Source organism: Aptenodytes forsteri, unplaced genomic scaffold (genome assembly GCF_000699145.1).
Source record: "Aptenodytes forsteri isolate BGI_AS27 unplaced genomic scaffold, ASM69914v1 Scaffold46, whole genome shotgun sequence".
NCBI lineage: Eukaryota > Metazoa > Chordata > Aves > Sphenisciformes > Spheniscidae > Aptenodytes > Aptenodytes forsteri.
The window spans coordinates 6,620,579-6,639,510 of record NW_008794774.1 but is presented as its reverse complement, the minus strand read 5'-3'; the positions used below and the strand labels follow the sequence as shown (position 1 = coordinate 6,639,510).

Below are 18,932 nucleotides of genomic sequence, written 5' to 3'. Positions count from 1 at the left end.
TTTTGCTTTGCTTGTGTGCGCAGCTTTTGCTTTACCTATTAAACTGTCTTTATCTCAACCCACAATTTTTCTCACTTTTACCCTTCTGATTCTCTCCTCCATCCCACCGGGGGGGAGTGAACGAGCGGCTGTGTGGTGCTTAGTTGCTGGCTGGGGTTAAACCACAACATCACCCTAGAGGCACAGTGGTTCTGCATCACTTGAAGTCCTTAAATCAGTCCTAGAGGCCTTTTCTAAACACGTGCTCTAGTTCAATAAAAAATTATGTGCTTGCAGAAGGAACAACTAGGCAAATCTCTATAGATTACACTATACAAAAGGGCCAAACTATGTAGCCATTGATGGCTCTACACAGCCTTCAGAAATTCAGGAATCTGTAAAATATTCACTCACCTGTAGTGAGGTATTGACCTAGAGTATGTCTGGCATTTTTTTCAGCTCCTACTATCTTACCAGCCTTCTTGAACCTTCATGTCTTTAATGTTGAGCTTTGACAGGAAAATATTTTTTCTTCCCCATCTATTTTTATTCACTTATTTTTCTGATTTTATTTATCAGCCTGTAATTCTGTCAATTCTGAAACTGAGTTTATATGAAAGAAACAGCGGGGCTTATGACTGCAGAAGAGATTGTGCTTCTATGCAGGAAAGCTCCCTGACTGTTCTTTCAACTCTTTGATGTGAGACTGGCAGCGAATACAGAGCCAGGAGAGTCTAGTGTGTAAATCTATCTTTATTACAGGTTTGTGAGGTTTTTTTGCTGGCTGGAAGTTAGTCTTATCAAAATGGATAGCAATGCAATATGCGACTTAGCATTAGTAATTGCTGGATTTTGAACATTAACAACAGCAGTCTTGATTTTGGAAACAGTGGACCAGCTCGCAGCAGTATCAGACATGACTGGTTTAATTCCAACACTTTCACAGCATGAGACACAGGTTTGGGTTTTTTTCCTGACTTGTATATAAATATATAAAAAAATTATTAAAACCAATATATATGTTAACACTAAGGAACAACGTGAGTTCAGTTGAATGACTAAAGGTGTGGTTCCACAGAAATTAAAGCTGATTAAAGCTTGGGCTGCTGCGGTCTCACCTTTCTCTCCATCTGCAGCTGCATGTTTCCCCCATTGTCCCTCTTTCTAGTAAGAACATTAGCCCTGTCTGACTGCATGATGGGCTAGATCAGGAGACTGACCTAGCTGAAGGCAAATCAGTGTTTTAGTAAGGTTAAGACCCCTTTACTTCATTTCCCTGAACCAGTACACCACACAGTTGCACAATTACCAACTCAGGTGCAGGAGGTCAGTGCAAAAAGAAACACATGGCTCAGATGATAGCCCAGACTTGACTTGGCTGGAACTGCTGTGGAAGTGCATCCCCCCCTTCCCAAACAAATTGTTCAATGCTTCCTAATTTTGTGTTGCCCTGAAGCAGAGCCTTCGTGTGCTGCCTGACCTCCCTTGGAGGAAGAGTTTGTTTAACCCTGTCTCTGTCAACTTCCTCTTCCTCTCCCGAGTGGAGTGCTGATCACAAGGTGAGCCTGTCCACCTCATGGACAGGGCTGCCTTTCTGCTCCTCTTGGCCTCCTGTCGAGGCAGCAGTCCTCCCTTTGCTCTGTAACACAGCTGAAGTAAAGCAATATCTTTAGAGCCTGCAGTTTAATTTTTATTAAAATGGGCAGTATCATTAGACAATCAGCATAAGAGAAACTTATAATTTGGGGGATAATTGAGGTGTTTAACACAGAAAATAAAGATGGGCTGCACTGCAGCACACAGGATTTGGTTACTGTTTTCATGCAGAATGAATTTATGGATAAAGATGAGCAGACATTAGTTTTACCTTCTGTTTGTGCCAATTAAATTTAACTTTTTCACAATCTCAGAAAGAAGGAAGTACAAGTACATGTTAGAAGCCCTGAAAAAGAGCTTAAAAGGTCACTGAACTGCACCACAGGTTTGTGTAATTGTTTTTGAAGTTACTTACGGGAGGAGGAGGAAAATGAAACTATACTTGTGTGCATGGCAGAACTTGATGCTAGATGCTAGTGCTAGATGAACTAGCACTTGTTCAGAAACCTCTCAGATGCTCTATAGTGATCTTACCTGTTTTGTGGGAAAATAATGAGTGAAAAAAAGACTACCTGCCTTTGGCCCAGTTTCCAGTGCTGAAAGCAGCCTTGAGGAGCTCATGAAACTTGCATTCATGATGCAGCACAAGACAACGCTTCTCACTCAGTGAACAAATGGGCAGAAAGAGGGGAATCAGCTGTAATCAACCTCCTGCTTCATTCATTGGTACTTGTGAAGAATGGATAATGGCACAAATACCTAAACACTGGCCTAAATACAAAGGCTACAATCAAAAAGTGTTTCAAAAGCTGAAATGCAAGGATGAAAGCAAGGGGCTTTGTCCTTGGCAGGGTTGAGAAAGGCATCCAGGGGAGTTGTACCATGAAGCATGCAAAAAAGAACAAGGAGGATTGTGCTAAGCAATAATAGATGGAAACTGTCACTGCCAGAGCAGGTTATTACACTGGTATCAATTACTGTATTCATTGCCAATAGACATCAGCTGTGCACAGGAACAGTCCCCAGTACGTACACTGCAGAGCCTATTTGGAGGGATACTTTCTTCCTGTGTCCCTGAAAATGTAAAAGAGGAGAACTCACCAGCGCTACTGATCTCCAGGGCAAAGCACAATCTGTTAGGCAAGTCTTAAGCACGAAAGCTGAATTAAGGAGACACATCCAAACTAAATTTTGAAAGGTAGCAGCTTCCTGGAAGGTCCTGAATGTCTGCTCAGCCAGAAGGCAGGCAGGACTGTGGTTCCTGCCTGTGGAAAGGCTGAGCAAAAATACTTAATTCCACTGTCCTCAGCGGGAAACAAAATAAAACAACCCCAAAAGAAACCAAGTTATCTGGAATAATGGGGGAGATGATAACTAATTGGTTCAGTTTTGACTTGCATGATATCAGCCTTTCAACCACCCGTGCCTGCAAGGACTGCAAATCCCAGTGCCTCACACCTGCAGGAGGCAGTTACTCTATCTGGAGAAGATTTGCGGTTGGCAATAGGTGAGAGGTCAAAAAAATCAGTAAGTTGTATACTTATGGTCTAGAAATATGAACAGGCAGCAAATTTGTGAAAAGTTTACTACTACAAACTCTAAAAAGGGCTTCACCCAGTGCTATAGATTGCTAGAGAGAGCAAATTGTCAGCACCTCAAGTGTTTCCAAGCTATGAAGAAAGTGTTGAAAGATAAGTGGTATGCTTCAGCAAGAACCGAGGATGTTCATATGACAGAGGGAAGCAATATTGATCCTGGGCATGGTACTCTGGAGACAGGAGGCAGCTGAACTTAATGTACAAAAAAGCAAACCCTTTCTTTGCAAGACAAAACGAGGACTTTCCTGGGGCATGGATAGGATCTCCCTGAGGGAGCCATGTCATCTCAGTTGGAAAGAGACATTTGGGCAGAGAACTGCAGTCTGGGTTCACTGGGATGGGAAACTTCCATAACGAATTTTCTGAGCAGAGTTTACTTTTGGCTGATCCCATTACAAATCCCTCTTCCCCCTACTGTACTAGTCTCTCTCTCTCTCTCTCTCTCTCTCTCTCTGTCTCTTTCCCACATTGGAAGCAGCAGCGTGATGATTTGTGCCTCTCTTCTTGCTTTTGTGGGGAAATACTGCTTTGGGGCAACCTGATTTTCACTTCTCCATCTGGCTGCATGTCTGTCCCACAGAGGTTTTGGACTGCATTTAGCAGGGAAGGAATAGGGTAACTCTTAAAGAGGCAATGGTGTGTTTGGCTCTATATTCCGTGTTTCCACCAGCTAACTAGCGCTGTGCTTGTTGGTGCGGAAAACTGTTCCCAGATGGGTGAGAGGGCTCATGCGGCACTGCCAGGTGCCATCACACAGGCTTGAGGGTGCTGCTTTGCTGGCCCCTGCTCTGCTTTGCTCTCTGCTAAAAAAGAAAAGTGCCTGTGGGATCCTTCCTGCACAGCTGGATTTGATTTGCTGTGATTTGTGTGTAGTGGGTTAACAGTGAGATTTTTCTTTTTTGGTAATAAAATCACTAGGTTGTATGCTATTAGTTGAAAACTGACTCCATCAGTGTTTCAGTAGGTGAAGTGTTTTAACAAGCATCCACCAACCTCATGGGCTATTTATTTAAACCAATAATTTATGCTTTTTTAAAAAAACAGCATGTTGAAAAGGGTGGGGGAAGTCTCCATATAGCCCAAATCAAATTACTCCTCAGCCTAACCATTAAGCACTTCCTTGAGAGAAAAGAAACCTGTCCTGGCTCCTCACTTGGAGAGCAAGCTGTTCACGGCCTGTCTGGTGTGATCTTTCTGGTTCAGGTTTTATTATTGTGCTTTGCCACTGGCCCTAGGGAGTGAAGTAGGCTCAGACCTCATGCGAAACCTAGAAGCAGCAGACTACTTTATAGTATTGAAGAGGGTAGTGGTAGGGAGTGGTTTCCCATGCCCATGTCATCCTAAGCATGTGTGGATAACTGTATGCTTACTATGCAATTGTTTACATCCTGCTGCTGCTTAAGCAAACAGTATTTATATGTAGCCAGAGTACAACCCTCCGGTGTCCCCTTCCCTTTTTGCCACATAAAATTGCATACTTTTATTTATATCTACACAAATACAAAGCTTTTCTTTGCAAAGGGCTTAAAGGCTTAGACAACAGTCTTGTTTTTCCCTTTTTTTCCCTCTCCTAAGAGGTAAGCAGTGTGGTAGCAGGAAGGATAGAGAACTGTAGCCCAAACTAGCAGCACACCATTTGTTCATTGTTTTGGCTTATAAGCCCTAGCTGTCAGAGTTTTGTAAATCCTATCCCTTGCCTAAGCTGGCTGAATTGCCTCCCCGCTCCTCGCTGGTTGCAGAGCACTTCCTCTGCCTGCAGAGGAGTCTCCTGCCTGGGCTCTGTTCGGCTGGGGCCTCGGCTTCTGCAGTCCTGTCTGCTGCGCTGCAGCCCTCCTATAGCCTCAGGGACTTAGCCAAATGCCTGGTCTTTCAGCCAGTACCTGGGAAATCTGTGTGTCTGGGCAAGCATGGAGGCACCCTGCGAGACAAGAATGCTACCTCTGGTGAAGGATGAGCATTTTGTGGTACCAGGGTCACTTTTGTTGTGTGAGCTTAGTGGTGATGCTGCAGTAGCTTCACCAACATGCTGTGCAGAGGAATCTGGCCTTTAGAAATATGGTGCCCATCTTCCTCAAAAGCTGTTGCTCTTGCTGGGGCAGTCGTTTTGAAGGGAGTGTGGAAGGAGCATGGTAGGGTGGAGTCTCTCCTTGGAAAGAAGTAATGTTTAGTAATTAAATTTAGTAATTAAATCAGCTGTCAGGGTCAAAGACCTGCAGAGCTGTTTGGAGCTATGTAAGCAAGTGAGGGGGGGAGTGGCGGCTCTGGGCTCTTGGCACTGGCACAGTGAGGTGCCCAGGAGAAACGGGTGTACGATGGGTGATGCAATGTTGCATCACTCCTTCCCATCTGCCACACTTCAGAGCAGCCTGAGGCAATATAACTTACACATGGTACAGACTGATATAGACTCAGAGAGGGGCATTAAAGACATTCCCACACAATCCCCTGTTTCTGTGTGAAGTAAGTGTGTGCAGGTCTCTGAACATGCATGCTCATCAGTCACAGTGCCAAAGGCAGGCACCAGTGTAAAGCTGGTACGCGTGAAGGGCAAAGCACGTCCAGTGGGCTTCCTGCATGAAAAGCAAAACAAAAAGCACTGGCAAGATTCTCATGAGAATGAATCGCATCTGATTGTGGTTATAGTTGGCGATATTGGCAGCAAATATTTCAACTTTCACACTTCTGTTTATTACGTTATGCTGTCAGCTACTTTCCGTGTCAGTGATAGGGTATATGCTTTGCCCTCAGTATCTCTAGCAAGAGTACTTATGAACTGATTTTGTTTCTCTTATTTTGTTTTTTTCTGGTAGATTGTTTTTTATTGGTCAGAAGCCATTTTTTTGCTGTGCTAACCTTGTTTCTCCCTGCGTAAAGCCTTCTTTATATGAGCATGAGCTGGTATACAAACTCTGATCAGTGAGGAGCCACTGTTGATGATCCTGTTTTAAATACATTTCATGTGCTACTTTGTGCTCTGTTTTGTCAGTTCCTTTTTTTCATTTGAAAAAACTCTTCCAGATGGACCCTGCTGTGATACTTCTCTATTGCTAAACCACTTGTATACTCTCAGCCTTGCTGCCTCAGCCACCCAAAATGCATTGGATGGCTCAGTAGAGGCTGTTCCAGGTTTTGTAACCATTCTGGCAAAAAAGAAGGGCTGGAGTCTGTGATTCATGGACTTTCTAGTCTTAGTCTTCATCAGTGATCACTGAATGAAAGATGAGGCTGAGCACCGTATTTGCTTCTTAGAGGGACAGATGGAGAATAAAATATATTGTTGTGTTCATGTCTTCATGTGTGAAGTTGAGAACGGGAGCAAGTAAATTGTGTCTATCTCAGTGGAAAGGCAGGGGAGGATAGAAATAAGTCTTGTAATCAGAAGAGGAGATGCTGAGACATGGCTTTTCCCCTTATAAATCTGGATAAATAACATGTTGGGTTGCATATTACTGAAATGCCTTAGTGAGAACTTCATATGAAAATTTGATTAAAATGACTATGACCAGGTTTTACATTTGATTCTGATTGACTGGAGGGGACATGTTGGGTGGAGATGATGAAAAGCAATGTAGGTGAAAATGTTGATTCATCAATATGCTTTTAGTGAGAAATGTGTATGACCAGTAGAAAAAGGATGTCTGATTGTCCCTTCCCTCAATTTTTTGCAAACTAAAGTATTTGACATCTTCTTTGGTTTAGTTTCCACAAATAAAAGCTGAGTGTGACAGTTAATACATAACACTATTGATAAATATACATACACCTTTAAACAAGAGGATGAAGGGAATGATTAAATCAGTGATTCCCAAACCATGGTCTGCAGCTAATATGCAAAGCCATAGTTAGCATTAGCAGTTCTGAGCTTCCCATCTGTGTACACCGGTAGTCTGCAAGAAAATCTGACATTCAAAACAGTTTGAAAGATTCTGTGTTAAAAATTAGATAATTGAATGAATGAAGTTAATTCATTCACTTAGTAGCTGAAATGATCAGTGACTCGCTGACAGCTGCCATTAAGAACTTACGAGGACTTCTATGGTCCTGAAAATCTGGAAGAGAGTAAGCACTTGGTTCACCTTTTTCTATAAATAGAGGTGTCAGCTTATGCTGATACAGAATGACCAAATTTATTTATGAATCAGTTTGGACACCAAACAGATAGTAAGGCGATCACTAGCTTTTTGTTTGAGAGGGTAACTTGCAAAAAGGATCATAGCTTAAAAAGAAAAAAGCTTCAATTGCTGTCCATGGCCAGATAGTAGGAAAAAAATTTCCAGCTAAAGGTTACTTTGGAAAACTCTGCCTATGGCTTCTATGGTTTTAAGAGCATGTATGCAGACATACATGCCTGGAGTAGTTTAGCTGTGCTTACCTTGCCACATAACAGGGAGCAGGAGTAGGTCTCCTGTGGGGAACCTTTCAGCACTGCATTTTTCTGCTTGTTGCAGAACTGTTTTTCTTCCTTGAGGAAAATTAGTGGGGAGAACAGAACTGGAAGCTTGCTTTGAAGGTTTTGAAGGCTTTTTGACTTGACTGGTAACTAGAGCCATATGCATAAAGAGAGAATAATTATTCTCTTGAGAACCTAAGCTGGCCTGTTGTTCATTTTACATCAACACCAGCTTCTATACTTGTTTTACTCAAAACGAATGACTGAATTCCCATTGTCTTCAGTACTGTTGCTTGGAAGTCTTAGGTCTGGTCTTTGGCTTGCATCTCTCTGTGTCTTTATGTATGTGTGAGGTATTATTTATCTGCAGTGTAGGTGTCTAAAAAGCATATGCAGGAACATCATACTAGGGAAATTGTCAGTAAATCAGAGCAAAATCACTGTTCCCTTTTAGAAGAGACACTGTATCATTTGTTGGAAAAGGGCAACAGCAGAACCAGCTTAGTTTTCAAAACTTGATTTTGTCTTTGTTAAGAGAAAATTCTTTTGCTTTATTAGTTTTTTTTCTTCTTTCCCCTCTCCCCCATAATTCTGATCATTACCAGGATTCCTCCTATGTATTCACTTGATGCTTCAAGAAGTTGCAAGCTCCATTACTGAAGGCAGCAGAGACCTATAAGGAAAGACTGAAGTAACAGGGGTTGCTTCATGCCATAGGTTGCTGAGGAAAGTCACAAGATGTCTTTAAGCGTTGCTGCATAGTAAAAAAGGAGTATACTTTTACTGATTTCCATGATCCTAGGACCAGCAGTGATGGCTTTATACTTCTGCAAGAGCAACAGAGGCAAGACATTAGCAAAAAAGAATACAGCAAGGCAAATGAAGAATTAAAACAGATCTCCAAGACAGGGTGCAGAATCTTAATGGGTGGAGACTTTTAAAAACAAGTTAAGACACCCTCTTTCTCCAAAGCAGGTAGATCATGTGTACTTTGTGTAACAGCTGTGTGCTGTTATCATAATACAGAATTAGGGCAGAGTACTCCAACAGCTTTGCTACTTTGTTTAGCTTTTGTTTTTAAGATTAATAAACAACATGTCAGACAGCAGTAGATAAATAGGTAACCTGCATTACTTGTACAAAATGTTATACAAATACAAGTTTGCTGTTTTGTTTTCTTTTTAGAGAAGGAAAGCATCCTTTCATACAATATCCAGCAATCCTTATCTTAACTGAGATGCTGCCAAGTCACAATTCAGGGGACAGACGTGTGAAATTAAATCCACACTGTGCAGAGCCAACACAGTGGCTCCTCCAGATCTGATCCTTCATGTTTATCCTACGCACAGTTACACAGCTACTATTCAACGTGATCATCTGAATATGTTTTGCTATTAAACAAATGAAAATACTTCCCTGTACTGAATGAGACAATTTCTCTGATTGTAGTTTTTGTTAACTACTGTACTAGAAATATCCACCATATCATCATCATCATCATCATTATTATTGTTGTTAAGGAATTGTCCTTCATTCCATGCATAATTATCATTTCACAAGTTAAAAACATCATCCCTCCCTCATGTCATAGTTTATAAAGCACTCTGTGCACAGTCAAGCAGATCCCCAATTAAATGCAATTGCTATTAAAATTAAGAGAAATACACTATTACTGTTGATTTTAGAGGAACAAAATTCTGGGGAGATTTAAAAAAACCCCAAAATAGTTTTATCTGGACAAAATAATGTACAATTATTAATATTGCACTTTTTGTACAAGAAATCCTAATAAATATACAGAAAAGATATACATTTACATATCATCATCATCATCATCCATATCATCATCATCATCATCATTATTATTGTTGTTAAGGAATTGTCCTTCATTCCATGCATAATTATCATTTCACAAGTTAAAAACATCATCCCTCCCTCATGTCATAGTTTATAAAGCACTCTGTGCACAGTCAAGCAGATCCCCAATTAAATGCAATTGCTATTAAAATTAAGAGAAATACACTATTACTGTTGATTTTAGAGGAACAAAATTCTGGGGAGATTTAAAAAAACCCCAAAATAGTTTTATCTGGACAAAATAATGTACAATTATTAATATTGCACTTTTTGTACAAGAAATCCTAATAAATATACAGAAAAGATATACATTTACATACATAGAAAGACATTCTTCTTTTTTTAAATAAAAAGTTACACTGATGCTTAGCAACACTATTTCTTGAAGACCCATTTGTAGTAAAAGCGGTCACTGCCAGATGTGTTTTGAAGTAACCCAACTTGAGACAGTTTAATGTCATGAACCTGGCACTGACCTCAGAAGTGGACTCCCAGTTTTGCTGAAAAATCCACGTGTCATGGAAGCTGTAACACAGCAGTCCTTGAACAGCATTTCATTAACGTACCACAAGGCCTGAGCCCCACTGGGGGTGACAGGAGAGGCACAGCCAAGCCTTTAATTTAGAGATGGTCTTGAACCAAAGCCTCAGATCCAGATAGCTCTCCTTTAAAGTTTCACGATGCTCAAACCCCATACTTTGCAGAATTCCTCTAATTTTAAGGCGCTATTCTGAGCAGAGCAGAGAGTGCCCAGGAACTAAAAGCACTTCACTGGCTGAATAACCACTACAGCTGGCCAGGGGGAAAGACTCACAGACAGCATGCAAAGTCATACTGTGGGTGTGATGTTTGAACCTCACTTTTTAGATCATATCTTCAGGGTGTTACATATGGGCTTAAAAATGTGCTGCTTTATAGCACCTGTTTTGTTGTAGGAAGCAGCTGGAGAGGAGCAAGTTTGTTAAAAATTATTGGCATTAGCCCTCTGGGGCTGATGCTGAATTCATTCTGTTTCTACTGAATAGGAATAACCACAAGAAATCAGAATACAGCTTTTTTCTACTACTTGTCCAAAAGGCTTGGCTGCCAGGAGAGAGAAATTTCGCATTAGCAGGATAGGGAAATGCACTTCCTCAAGTTCTCTTCCAAAACCCCAGGTCTGAAAGCAGCTCTGGGAACTGTTACTCCTCTCTTTTCAAAGTAAGTGTTAGTCGGATGGAGTATGCGAAGTAGCTCCTGTTACCACAGAGAATTGCTATCTTTCCTGCCTGTGCTCTCTACAGAACAGCATTTGCAGGTTTGTACTACAGTCTGTCAATAGCAGATGATACTTTCTCTCCTTCTCCTGGATAATAATTAACATCATCACCTCACCTCTGTGCTGAGGGCAACCCTCCTATCCCCAGTCCTCCCTCACAAGCACAATCTGGGAACATTTTCAGATGTGTTTTAGACTCACTCACATTACACACCATTGTTCAAGTCCCCCAGACACCAGATCCTCAAAGATCATGAGGATCTCCCATTGAAATAATTTGAAGGCCTGGCATGAGAAGGAGAGAGAGGTTTAGAAAGAAAAAAGAGGAATCCAATCTTGGATGTAACAAATAGGTTTATAAAGCAAACTCATATGCTTATATTCTCAAAGTAGTCTAAGATAGATGAAGTATCTGTATACTGCATAGCGGAATGTTTAGTTTAGCCTTTTTTTTTCCTCCAGTACCCCATGACCTGTCAAGCTGTTTAATTATTTGTTTCATATTGTGGTCATCCAATGTGATGCTAGGTTTTTACTGTGATCCACTTCCCCATCTGTCCGTTGGTGTATCCCCAGGCATGTACATGGATTATGGGGCAGCCCCGCTCCTCTCAGGCCCATTGCTGGTGGCATGGGGCTCAATGACTCTTTGTGGTCTACCCTCATGACCGTGTTTTGCTGCATTCTGTCTCCCAGATTCATAGAAGGGAAAACTTGTCAAGTCCCTTTACAAAAATGATTTGGTAAAAGGTTTTCTTTTTTTTTTAAAAGGGAAATAAATAAATAAAATGAAAAAAAGAATTCCATTCCATTTATATTTTCTGTAAAAGTCCTTGCCTCAATGAAGCAAAGGCTGTGATCCCCTTGTTCCTCCATTTTCATTGCTTTTGTCTTCAAGCTTTTCCACAAGTCCCACAGCAGCGTGACTTGAACTGGGAGAGCTGGCAGAGTTTGAGCTGCTTCACTTTCTCACAGTACCTTGTGGTGTCTCTGCACTCCACTGCCGAAGGGGAAACAAAAAGGAGAAATGATGCTGAAGCAATGAAAGAAGGATTTCTTACCTGAGAACATTTCATGGGGTGGCTGAAAGGGGGACCAAGACAGCTTTGTGTTGAGAAGTCTCACTATGAGCATGAGCTTGACTTGCTGCAAAGACTGAGTGGGGACTTCAGGCAGCCAAAGACTCAAAGGAGAACATGGTGGGCAGCCCTTACTTTCAGAGACTGGGAATACACCAGCTTCTGAGGCTGCTCTAACACTCTGTCAGTTTGTCATGTACCAGAACTTTAGGGAGGCTCTAGGAGTTTCATAACAGTTGTCAAACCAAAGATGAAGTAGTAAATAAAACTGGAAACTTGTTTTAACAGAGTAGCTCAAAGGCACTTTGGCCAACCTTTTGCATTTCAAGAGACAGTGTGTGGGAGTGCTAGCCTGGCTGACCAGGTGTTGTGTTGTGCTTTTCACATCTGTGTCGCAGAACACAGCCCGGGGTGGAGATGTTAAGACACTTTTTGAACTCCCCTAGGACTTAGGTCCTGGTATCATTTGGACAGTTTTTAAGGCCCGCAGCCTCCTGCTTTTGAGCTCCAGATTGGAAAACTGTCCAGTATCCCTTCAAGACCTTGGGTGTGTTGTTGCCTGAAGGACTTCCACTTTGCATGCTAAGGCTGGAAAGGGGATCCTCACAGAGCAGTTGTACAGCCCCGTCCAGTAACGTCTGTGCCAAATAACTCCACTGTTGTCTAGATGTGGGACATTTCTATATAGCAGGAAGAGGCTGGAGGGACAGTGAAGGTCTTGCTTGGTACCTGTAAGCTCCCTCAGCCCTTCCATTTCCATTAGGGAACCCCAAACTCAGCTCACGGGTTTGGACCTATGGAGTCCACTTTGCCTTTACCAAGAGGGAGTGTCAGAGCTGGCGTGGCCATAAGCAAGCGCAGGCAGGTTCTGCTGCTGCTTCTGTGGCAATTGCACAGCAACCGGCTTGCATCCTGGAGGATAGGATCTGCCCATCAAAATCAGCACGTGAGGTGGGAGCCGGGGCAAATGAAAAGATCATGATTTAAACTTGTGCTGCCTGGTGTTTCCCAAGCGGACATTGCCATAGTGGGGCATCGTTTCCAAAGAGGCACATCATCTGTTCTTTTTTGGTTTTTTTTTTTAAATATCTGTAACCTTTCTAGTCCTTTGGCAGGCCCAACTAGTTGCTTGCCACCTGAAAGCAAGCAGCCTCCACTCCAGGAATTCCCATCATCAACCTACCCACTGGATTTAGACTTACTGTATTTTAACTATAGCCAGCAGTCTGTGATTTGTGTTTTTCTTTCTGTCTGTACAATTATTGGAAAGTTAAGACTGCATCAGCCATTTCACATGCTATTAGCAAGGGGACACAATCCCAGTGCTAACACCATCACCAACAAACCGCAATGGGTGCCATTCCCCCTGAGGTGCTGAGCACTGAGCTTTCGACACTGCATTTTGCATATATTCAGGCTGGAGGTTCCCTAGGATGCCCAGCTGCAAGGTTCAGTGCTGCATTTCTGAGAGATGGCTCTGCCTTCTTCCCTCCCCATGCACCGCACTGCCTCCCCTCCTCTCAGCAACGTACTGTTTTCACAGGGTGTTATGTTGCAGCGCTGCCAGTTTGCCGGCCGTGGCCTCCAGGTGCAGTGATGCTCCAGCACGGGCTTGTTGGTGCGGACGTGCACGCAGTCCACACGCCGGGACTGGAAGCCATAGTTTCCACATGTAGCCGTGCAGACTGTCCACAGGCTGACCCTCCAGTGCACGCCACAGACATCGGTCCAGCAGTTCTGGGTGCTCAAAGGCCTGTGAGCAGGAGGGAGGGAGGGGTGACCTGTCACCATGCTGCCCAGGGAGCAAGTGCACGCTGCTCCGGGTGTCATGCAAGCTCCAGGGACAGCAAGCCTTGCATATCCCAAACATAATTCACTCAGAGCACCATATGGGTCAGGTCTTCAATGGGTGCAAGTGGGGGTAACTCCAGTACACTGAAAGGCAGTTTGTAACTGCACTCAAGGACCAGACCCTCAGCAGGCACACACTGGTATAGCACTACTGGAGCTAAATGACCATTTGTACTATTTGAGGATTTGGCCGAAATATCCTCTTCATGAAGTGCCAAACCAGAGGTCCACTGAAAAGATGCAATGAGTGAAGTGGCAACCAGTAAGACCCAGCAGGGCTTTGTAACTTTTTTATGGCTTTACAGCCAGTGGGAACAAAACTGATTCCCTGAAACCCTCCTTTTCCCTTCAATGCAGTCTCACAGAAGATGCATAGGTACACTTGGTTCCCACCTATTTGTCACACAGATAATGAAAATGCATGAGTGGGAGCCAAAGAGCCAATTATATTAATTTTCAGAAGACTTTCCAGTTGTTGGTCAACAAGTGTTTTTTTCTGGGGCTCATAGGAACAAATAATGAAGCCTGGGCTTAAGCCTGGTGAGATTTGTACCATTTAACTGTACGGGTTGCAGCATGACCTCTTCATTACATAGGGGAAAGCCAAAAATAGTCAGTTAAGTCACTAGTCCATTCAACATCTCTGCAAAGGGTAGTGGTTTCAAACATAAGGGATTCCTGTCCTACCTTGGTAAGGCACTGCATTGATCCAATGACACAGAAGTCCCATCTTTGGTCTGGCAAAATATCTGTCTGTGCTGTACAGCCAGTCGTGGTCCAATGCAAGGCCCGTTACACTGTGAACACAGAAAAATCACTTAAGGGAGGTAAAAGGCAGGACATGTTCCCCTTTTATAAGACTGCTGGTGAAATAAAATGCATACTTCTGTGCAATGACTGTTGAGCTTTCGAGCACTTCATGCAGCTCTGCAGGCTTTGAATGCTGAGTGCGCAGTCATCTTCTGCCCTACCTCACCCTCCTCCAGCAGCATTAAAACTGCATTTCTATATCTGCTCTGTAGATTTCATTACCTCTTCTCTTCAATAGTTCAATCTTAAATACATCTGTTATGGCAAATAAAATGCTCTCATGTCATTAGCCAAGAGCCTATGATCCGTACAGGAAATTTCAATACACTCCTTTTATTGTACATCTTGCAGTTTGTACTATGACAATTTATGGGCAAATAGTTAATAACCAAGAATGCATTGAACCAAGAACATATTCCACTCCATTTAATGATTTAAAAGCATTGCAGGACAATAAACAAAAGCAGCAAGCACGACGAACACAGCAGATCTGCAAGCTTGCTCCAATACTGAGCTTATCCTAACCTATTCAAGCTTACCAATCACATGCTTACTGTTTAACTCTTTTAAACCTCTCCTTTGATTAAATCGTAATTAGCTATGGGTATGAAGCATGTATTTGTGTTCTTTTAAAATCATATCAACTGTTAGGAAACAGTTTCTTTTCTAAGTATCTGGAAATTATATTCAAGAACAGACTGAGGGTTGAAGAAAGGGACCTTAGTATGAGGGAGGAATTTTTGCCAAGGGAGGGCTGCTGACTGATCCCGCTGCCACCTCTGTCCCCCATCAACAGGAGCCCTATTACACAGTATGATGCACTGCTTACATAATACTCCCTTCCCACTGCTATTTCTTCCCTCCCTGACAACTGGGAGAGAGAAGCAGTGACTGCCGGGTTTTCAGTTGCTCCCAGTCGACCTCCTGGTTGAGCAAGGTGGATGGAAATGTCATTCGTTGAAGTATGTGGAGCACTTCTGCAATATCTGCAGGTGCTGGCAGTCCTCATCACCAGCAAGCTTGAGTCACTAGTTTTAAAACACTATGGGATTACATAGTCGAGATCAAAATGCCACTAACATTAAATGAAGGAAAGGAATTCATTCTAGAGGTAGGGGTAGAGTAGGTAGTCTGTTTATTTTCTCTGTGAGTTGGAAAAGTTGGTCACCACACCTGGGCAACAGGGAACTGATATCCCATGAATCTACCGAGAAGGTCATTGATCCACTGAGCCACTAAGCCAGTGATATCTTCCTAATTGTAATTAGATAACAGTCTTCTGGCTTGGAGACCGAGCTGTACAGAATTGTGTGGGACTTGATTTCTTTTTTTTAAGCTAGGTAGAAGAAATGTTATATTATAACGCACAGAGGTTAGGTCTAACAAATTAATTCAGACTTCTTTGATTGTCTCAGCTGAGTATGAGGTAATGGGGAACAATATAGCCCATAATGATCTACAAAATAAGGATGAGGTAATTGGCTTTTTGCAAGGATAATCCAGTCCTTACCTGGAATTCCACAGGGAGTGACAATTTGCTTCTTTCATATAAAAGGATAATTCCAAGCTTTACTCATAAGTGTAATACAATAACTCAATCACCTTTCATGAGAGAAATTTCCAAAATACATGGGCAAGAGTTAAATGAAGTTGTTTTCAAGTAGTGAACAATAGCAAGATCTGGTAGCTGAAGACACTTTTTACTACCAACATCGTAAAAGAACCTGATGCAGCGCAATGTATTGTGCATATTAAGCACATTTACCCCAAGCAAATACAGAATGCATGTGGTTATTAATAAGAAACTATCGTATTACTCTAACCTCTAATACAATGAGATAGCATTTGCCTTTGTTTTCAAACTGACTTACCACATGCTAATTAGAAAAGGAGGAAAATATTTCATGATAGCTCACTATGTGTCAAGACTGATAGTTATTACTCTGGGTTATTATTTTCTTAGCCTCTTCTTGCATGGTAAGAAGCCTCGCTTCTATACATTTACCTGACTCATAATTTCAATTAGATGTATGACTACTTTGGATTTGTCAACCTGCTTTTTCTTTTTCCCTTTGAAAATGTTTATTTCACCAAAAGTGATATTAAAGTAGTATTGGTTTCTGGCTTTAACCTCTAGCAAGATTGGCTTCTGTGGTTTTAACCCTGTGTCTCATGCACCCTGGAATGCTATACCCTTGTGTGAATCACCACTCTGGAGATCTTTGGGCTAAAATCTGTGAGTTTCTACCCCTAAGTCTGGACTGTGGTGGACTCATCAACCTTCACATATGGCTCAGTCAAGGTGGAGTGGAGAGAAAAGGGAGGAAAGCACATAGCAATGACTGGTCCCAGGTTATAATTGACTACATATTGACAAATGTCTTTTCAGGAAACCTCATAGCTCACAGAGAGACAAAGACAAAACTCTTCTGTGGATTCCCACAATAAAGCGATTTAACTCTAAATACTTGGAACATTTGGTATTTATGGAGTGAAGCTTTTTAACAACTGATCATTGTATGAAGCTGCAAGGAGAGAATTTGAAGATCTGCAAAACAGCATGAAGGAGTCTGAAAATGCTTTTAGCCCTCCATTCTGCTTTTCATCATGAAGCAAATCAAGAAAGCTCCCACTTTTTGGCATTCTCAGGCAACATCAGCAACTTTGTAAAACTGGGTTATTATGCAACTCCCCCACCCCAAACATCATCACAGTCATCAGCCCTGACTCCTGCCAGCCAAAACTGAAACACACTCACTGGGTGGTAAGGGGAATTAAGACTTGGAGAAGACTATTTCCCAGATGTGTCACCTGTCACTATAGAGAGGAGCTGCAGAACTTTCCACTGGGGATGATACAGGGGTCTGCAGTAAAACTCCTGTTCACAAGCAGCGTTTCTAGGGATCGCAGGAAGCTACAGAAATCCAAGCATGCAGTGCATGAAATATGGAGTTGAAAGAGCTGAGCAAATTAGTTGCCTCCTCAAAAGCCTGCAGACCATAACCTAAAGATACCAGGGTGCAAAATCACTCCTCTCATTTTCTGTCACTTTTTTCTAGCCCACACTATGATGCTGTCCTTGGACTGCTGGCTTGTTCCTTACCTGGCCCCAGGAGGAGGCTACCCACTCAACACAGGGCTGCCTGTTACAGTTCTGTGTGTCCACAGGACGCTTGGACACCTGGGCACAAGCCTCATTCGACACTGGGGCAGAGCTGCCTTTTGCTGTCAGGCGCTGACATGTCACTCGCCGCATCTGGATGCCTCCACTGCAGCTCCGTGTGCAAGGAGACCACGATGTTACCATCCATCTGTGAGAGAAAGGAAAACAGGTCAGGGAGCAGATACATGCCACCATCTGCAGGATCATTGGTGTCAACAGGTCTTTATGTATTTGACCAAAAAAAGGCAACAATGGCTTGGTTCATTTAGGGTGTGATCCTGGAAGGTGCTGAGTGCCTCAGCCTTCCATAGTAGTCACTGAAAACTGCTCAGAGGATGAAAGCTGAGAAAAGAGAACATTTTTCATTAAATTCTCTTCTCAAGGCTCTTTGGGCCCAGAAATAATTTTCTAGCCCTTAAGGCGGTTTTTAAAAGCTTAGTACGTATTTCTAGCCCAGGCACAGGGTTTGGGCATGGCTGCTTTTACACCACTGTGCCACGGAAGCCTCAGTCACAGGCTACACTGACAACGTCAGCAATGACTAGCCCATTTACACCCCTTAGTAGGGAAAACTGTCTGTGTAAAGTTGCTGGAGGAGCTCACAGGCCACTTTGAACTTGCTGCTGACAGAACAGCCAAAAGCCTGCTGGGTCCTGCTGGTGTCTGCCTACTCTGTTATGCCCCTGACAAGTGGGATCATCCAGAAAAGCCTGAAGGTTGCTCAGGGATAAGGTCGGTGCATAGTCAGCCCAGGGACAAAGAACACCTTTCTTCTTTCCTCTTGAGCTCAGACCATGCATCTGGCAGCTGAGGCTGAGGCTCTGAACCCCCATGTGCTGGGGTTTAAAAAATCCAGTCTAACTAGTAAAACGCCTGTAACAACAGAAAATAATAGCCCAGGTCCAAACTCTTACCAAGATGGACAACCCCTTTTTGTCTCTTTAAGGATCATTAAGTGAAACACTCGTACAGTTGGGTTTGGGAAGGAGGTAGGTAGGAACAGGAAGAATGGGACTGATTACTAGTTTCCTGAAGAGTTTTATGGTTAAGTCAGCAGTTTGCTTCATTAAGTTTCAGGACACTTTGTAGAATTTGTGTGTTACTGGGAGAAAAATAGTGCCTATCACGTCCCTTACCAGCGGTGTTTATGATTACTTTACAAAATAGGCAATAGGTGTTCTCCAGTACCATGGAGAGGCATAGAATCATAGAATCATAGAATCATTGAGGTTGGAAAAGACCTCTAAGATCATCAAGTCCAACCATCAACCCAACACCACCATGCCCACTATACCATGTCCCTAAGCGCCTCATCTACACGTCTTTTAAATCCCTCCAGGGATGGGGACTC

At 42.7% G+C, this 18,932-nt stretch overlaps 1 protein-coding gene across 1 annotated transcript in view; it reads right to left on the bottom strand.

Moving 5' to 3' along the window:
• Positions 1 to 11,445: 11,445 nt before the first annotated feature.
• The window catches only part of ADAMTSL1 (ADAMTS like 1), a 464,029-nt gene continuing 456,542 nt past the window's right edge, over positions 11,446 to 18,932 (bottom strand). Inside the window, exons 27-30 of the mRNA XM_009274309.1 lie at positions 17,522 to 17,729; positions 14,296 to 14,405; positions 13,290 to 13,510; positions 11,446 to 11,678 (exon numbers count right to left, since the gene is read on the bottom strand). Of these exons, the coding sequence (XP_009272584.1) occupies positions 11,572 to 11,678; positions 13,290 to 13,510; positions 14,296 to 14,405; positions 17,522 to 17,729 (646 nt within the window). The 3' untranslated portion in view covers positions 11,446 to 11,571. The remainder of the gene's footprint in view (positions 11,679 to 13,289; positions 13,511 to 14,295; positions 14,406 to 17,521; positions 17,730 to 18,932) is intronic.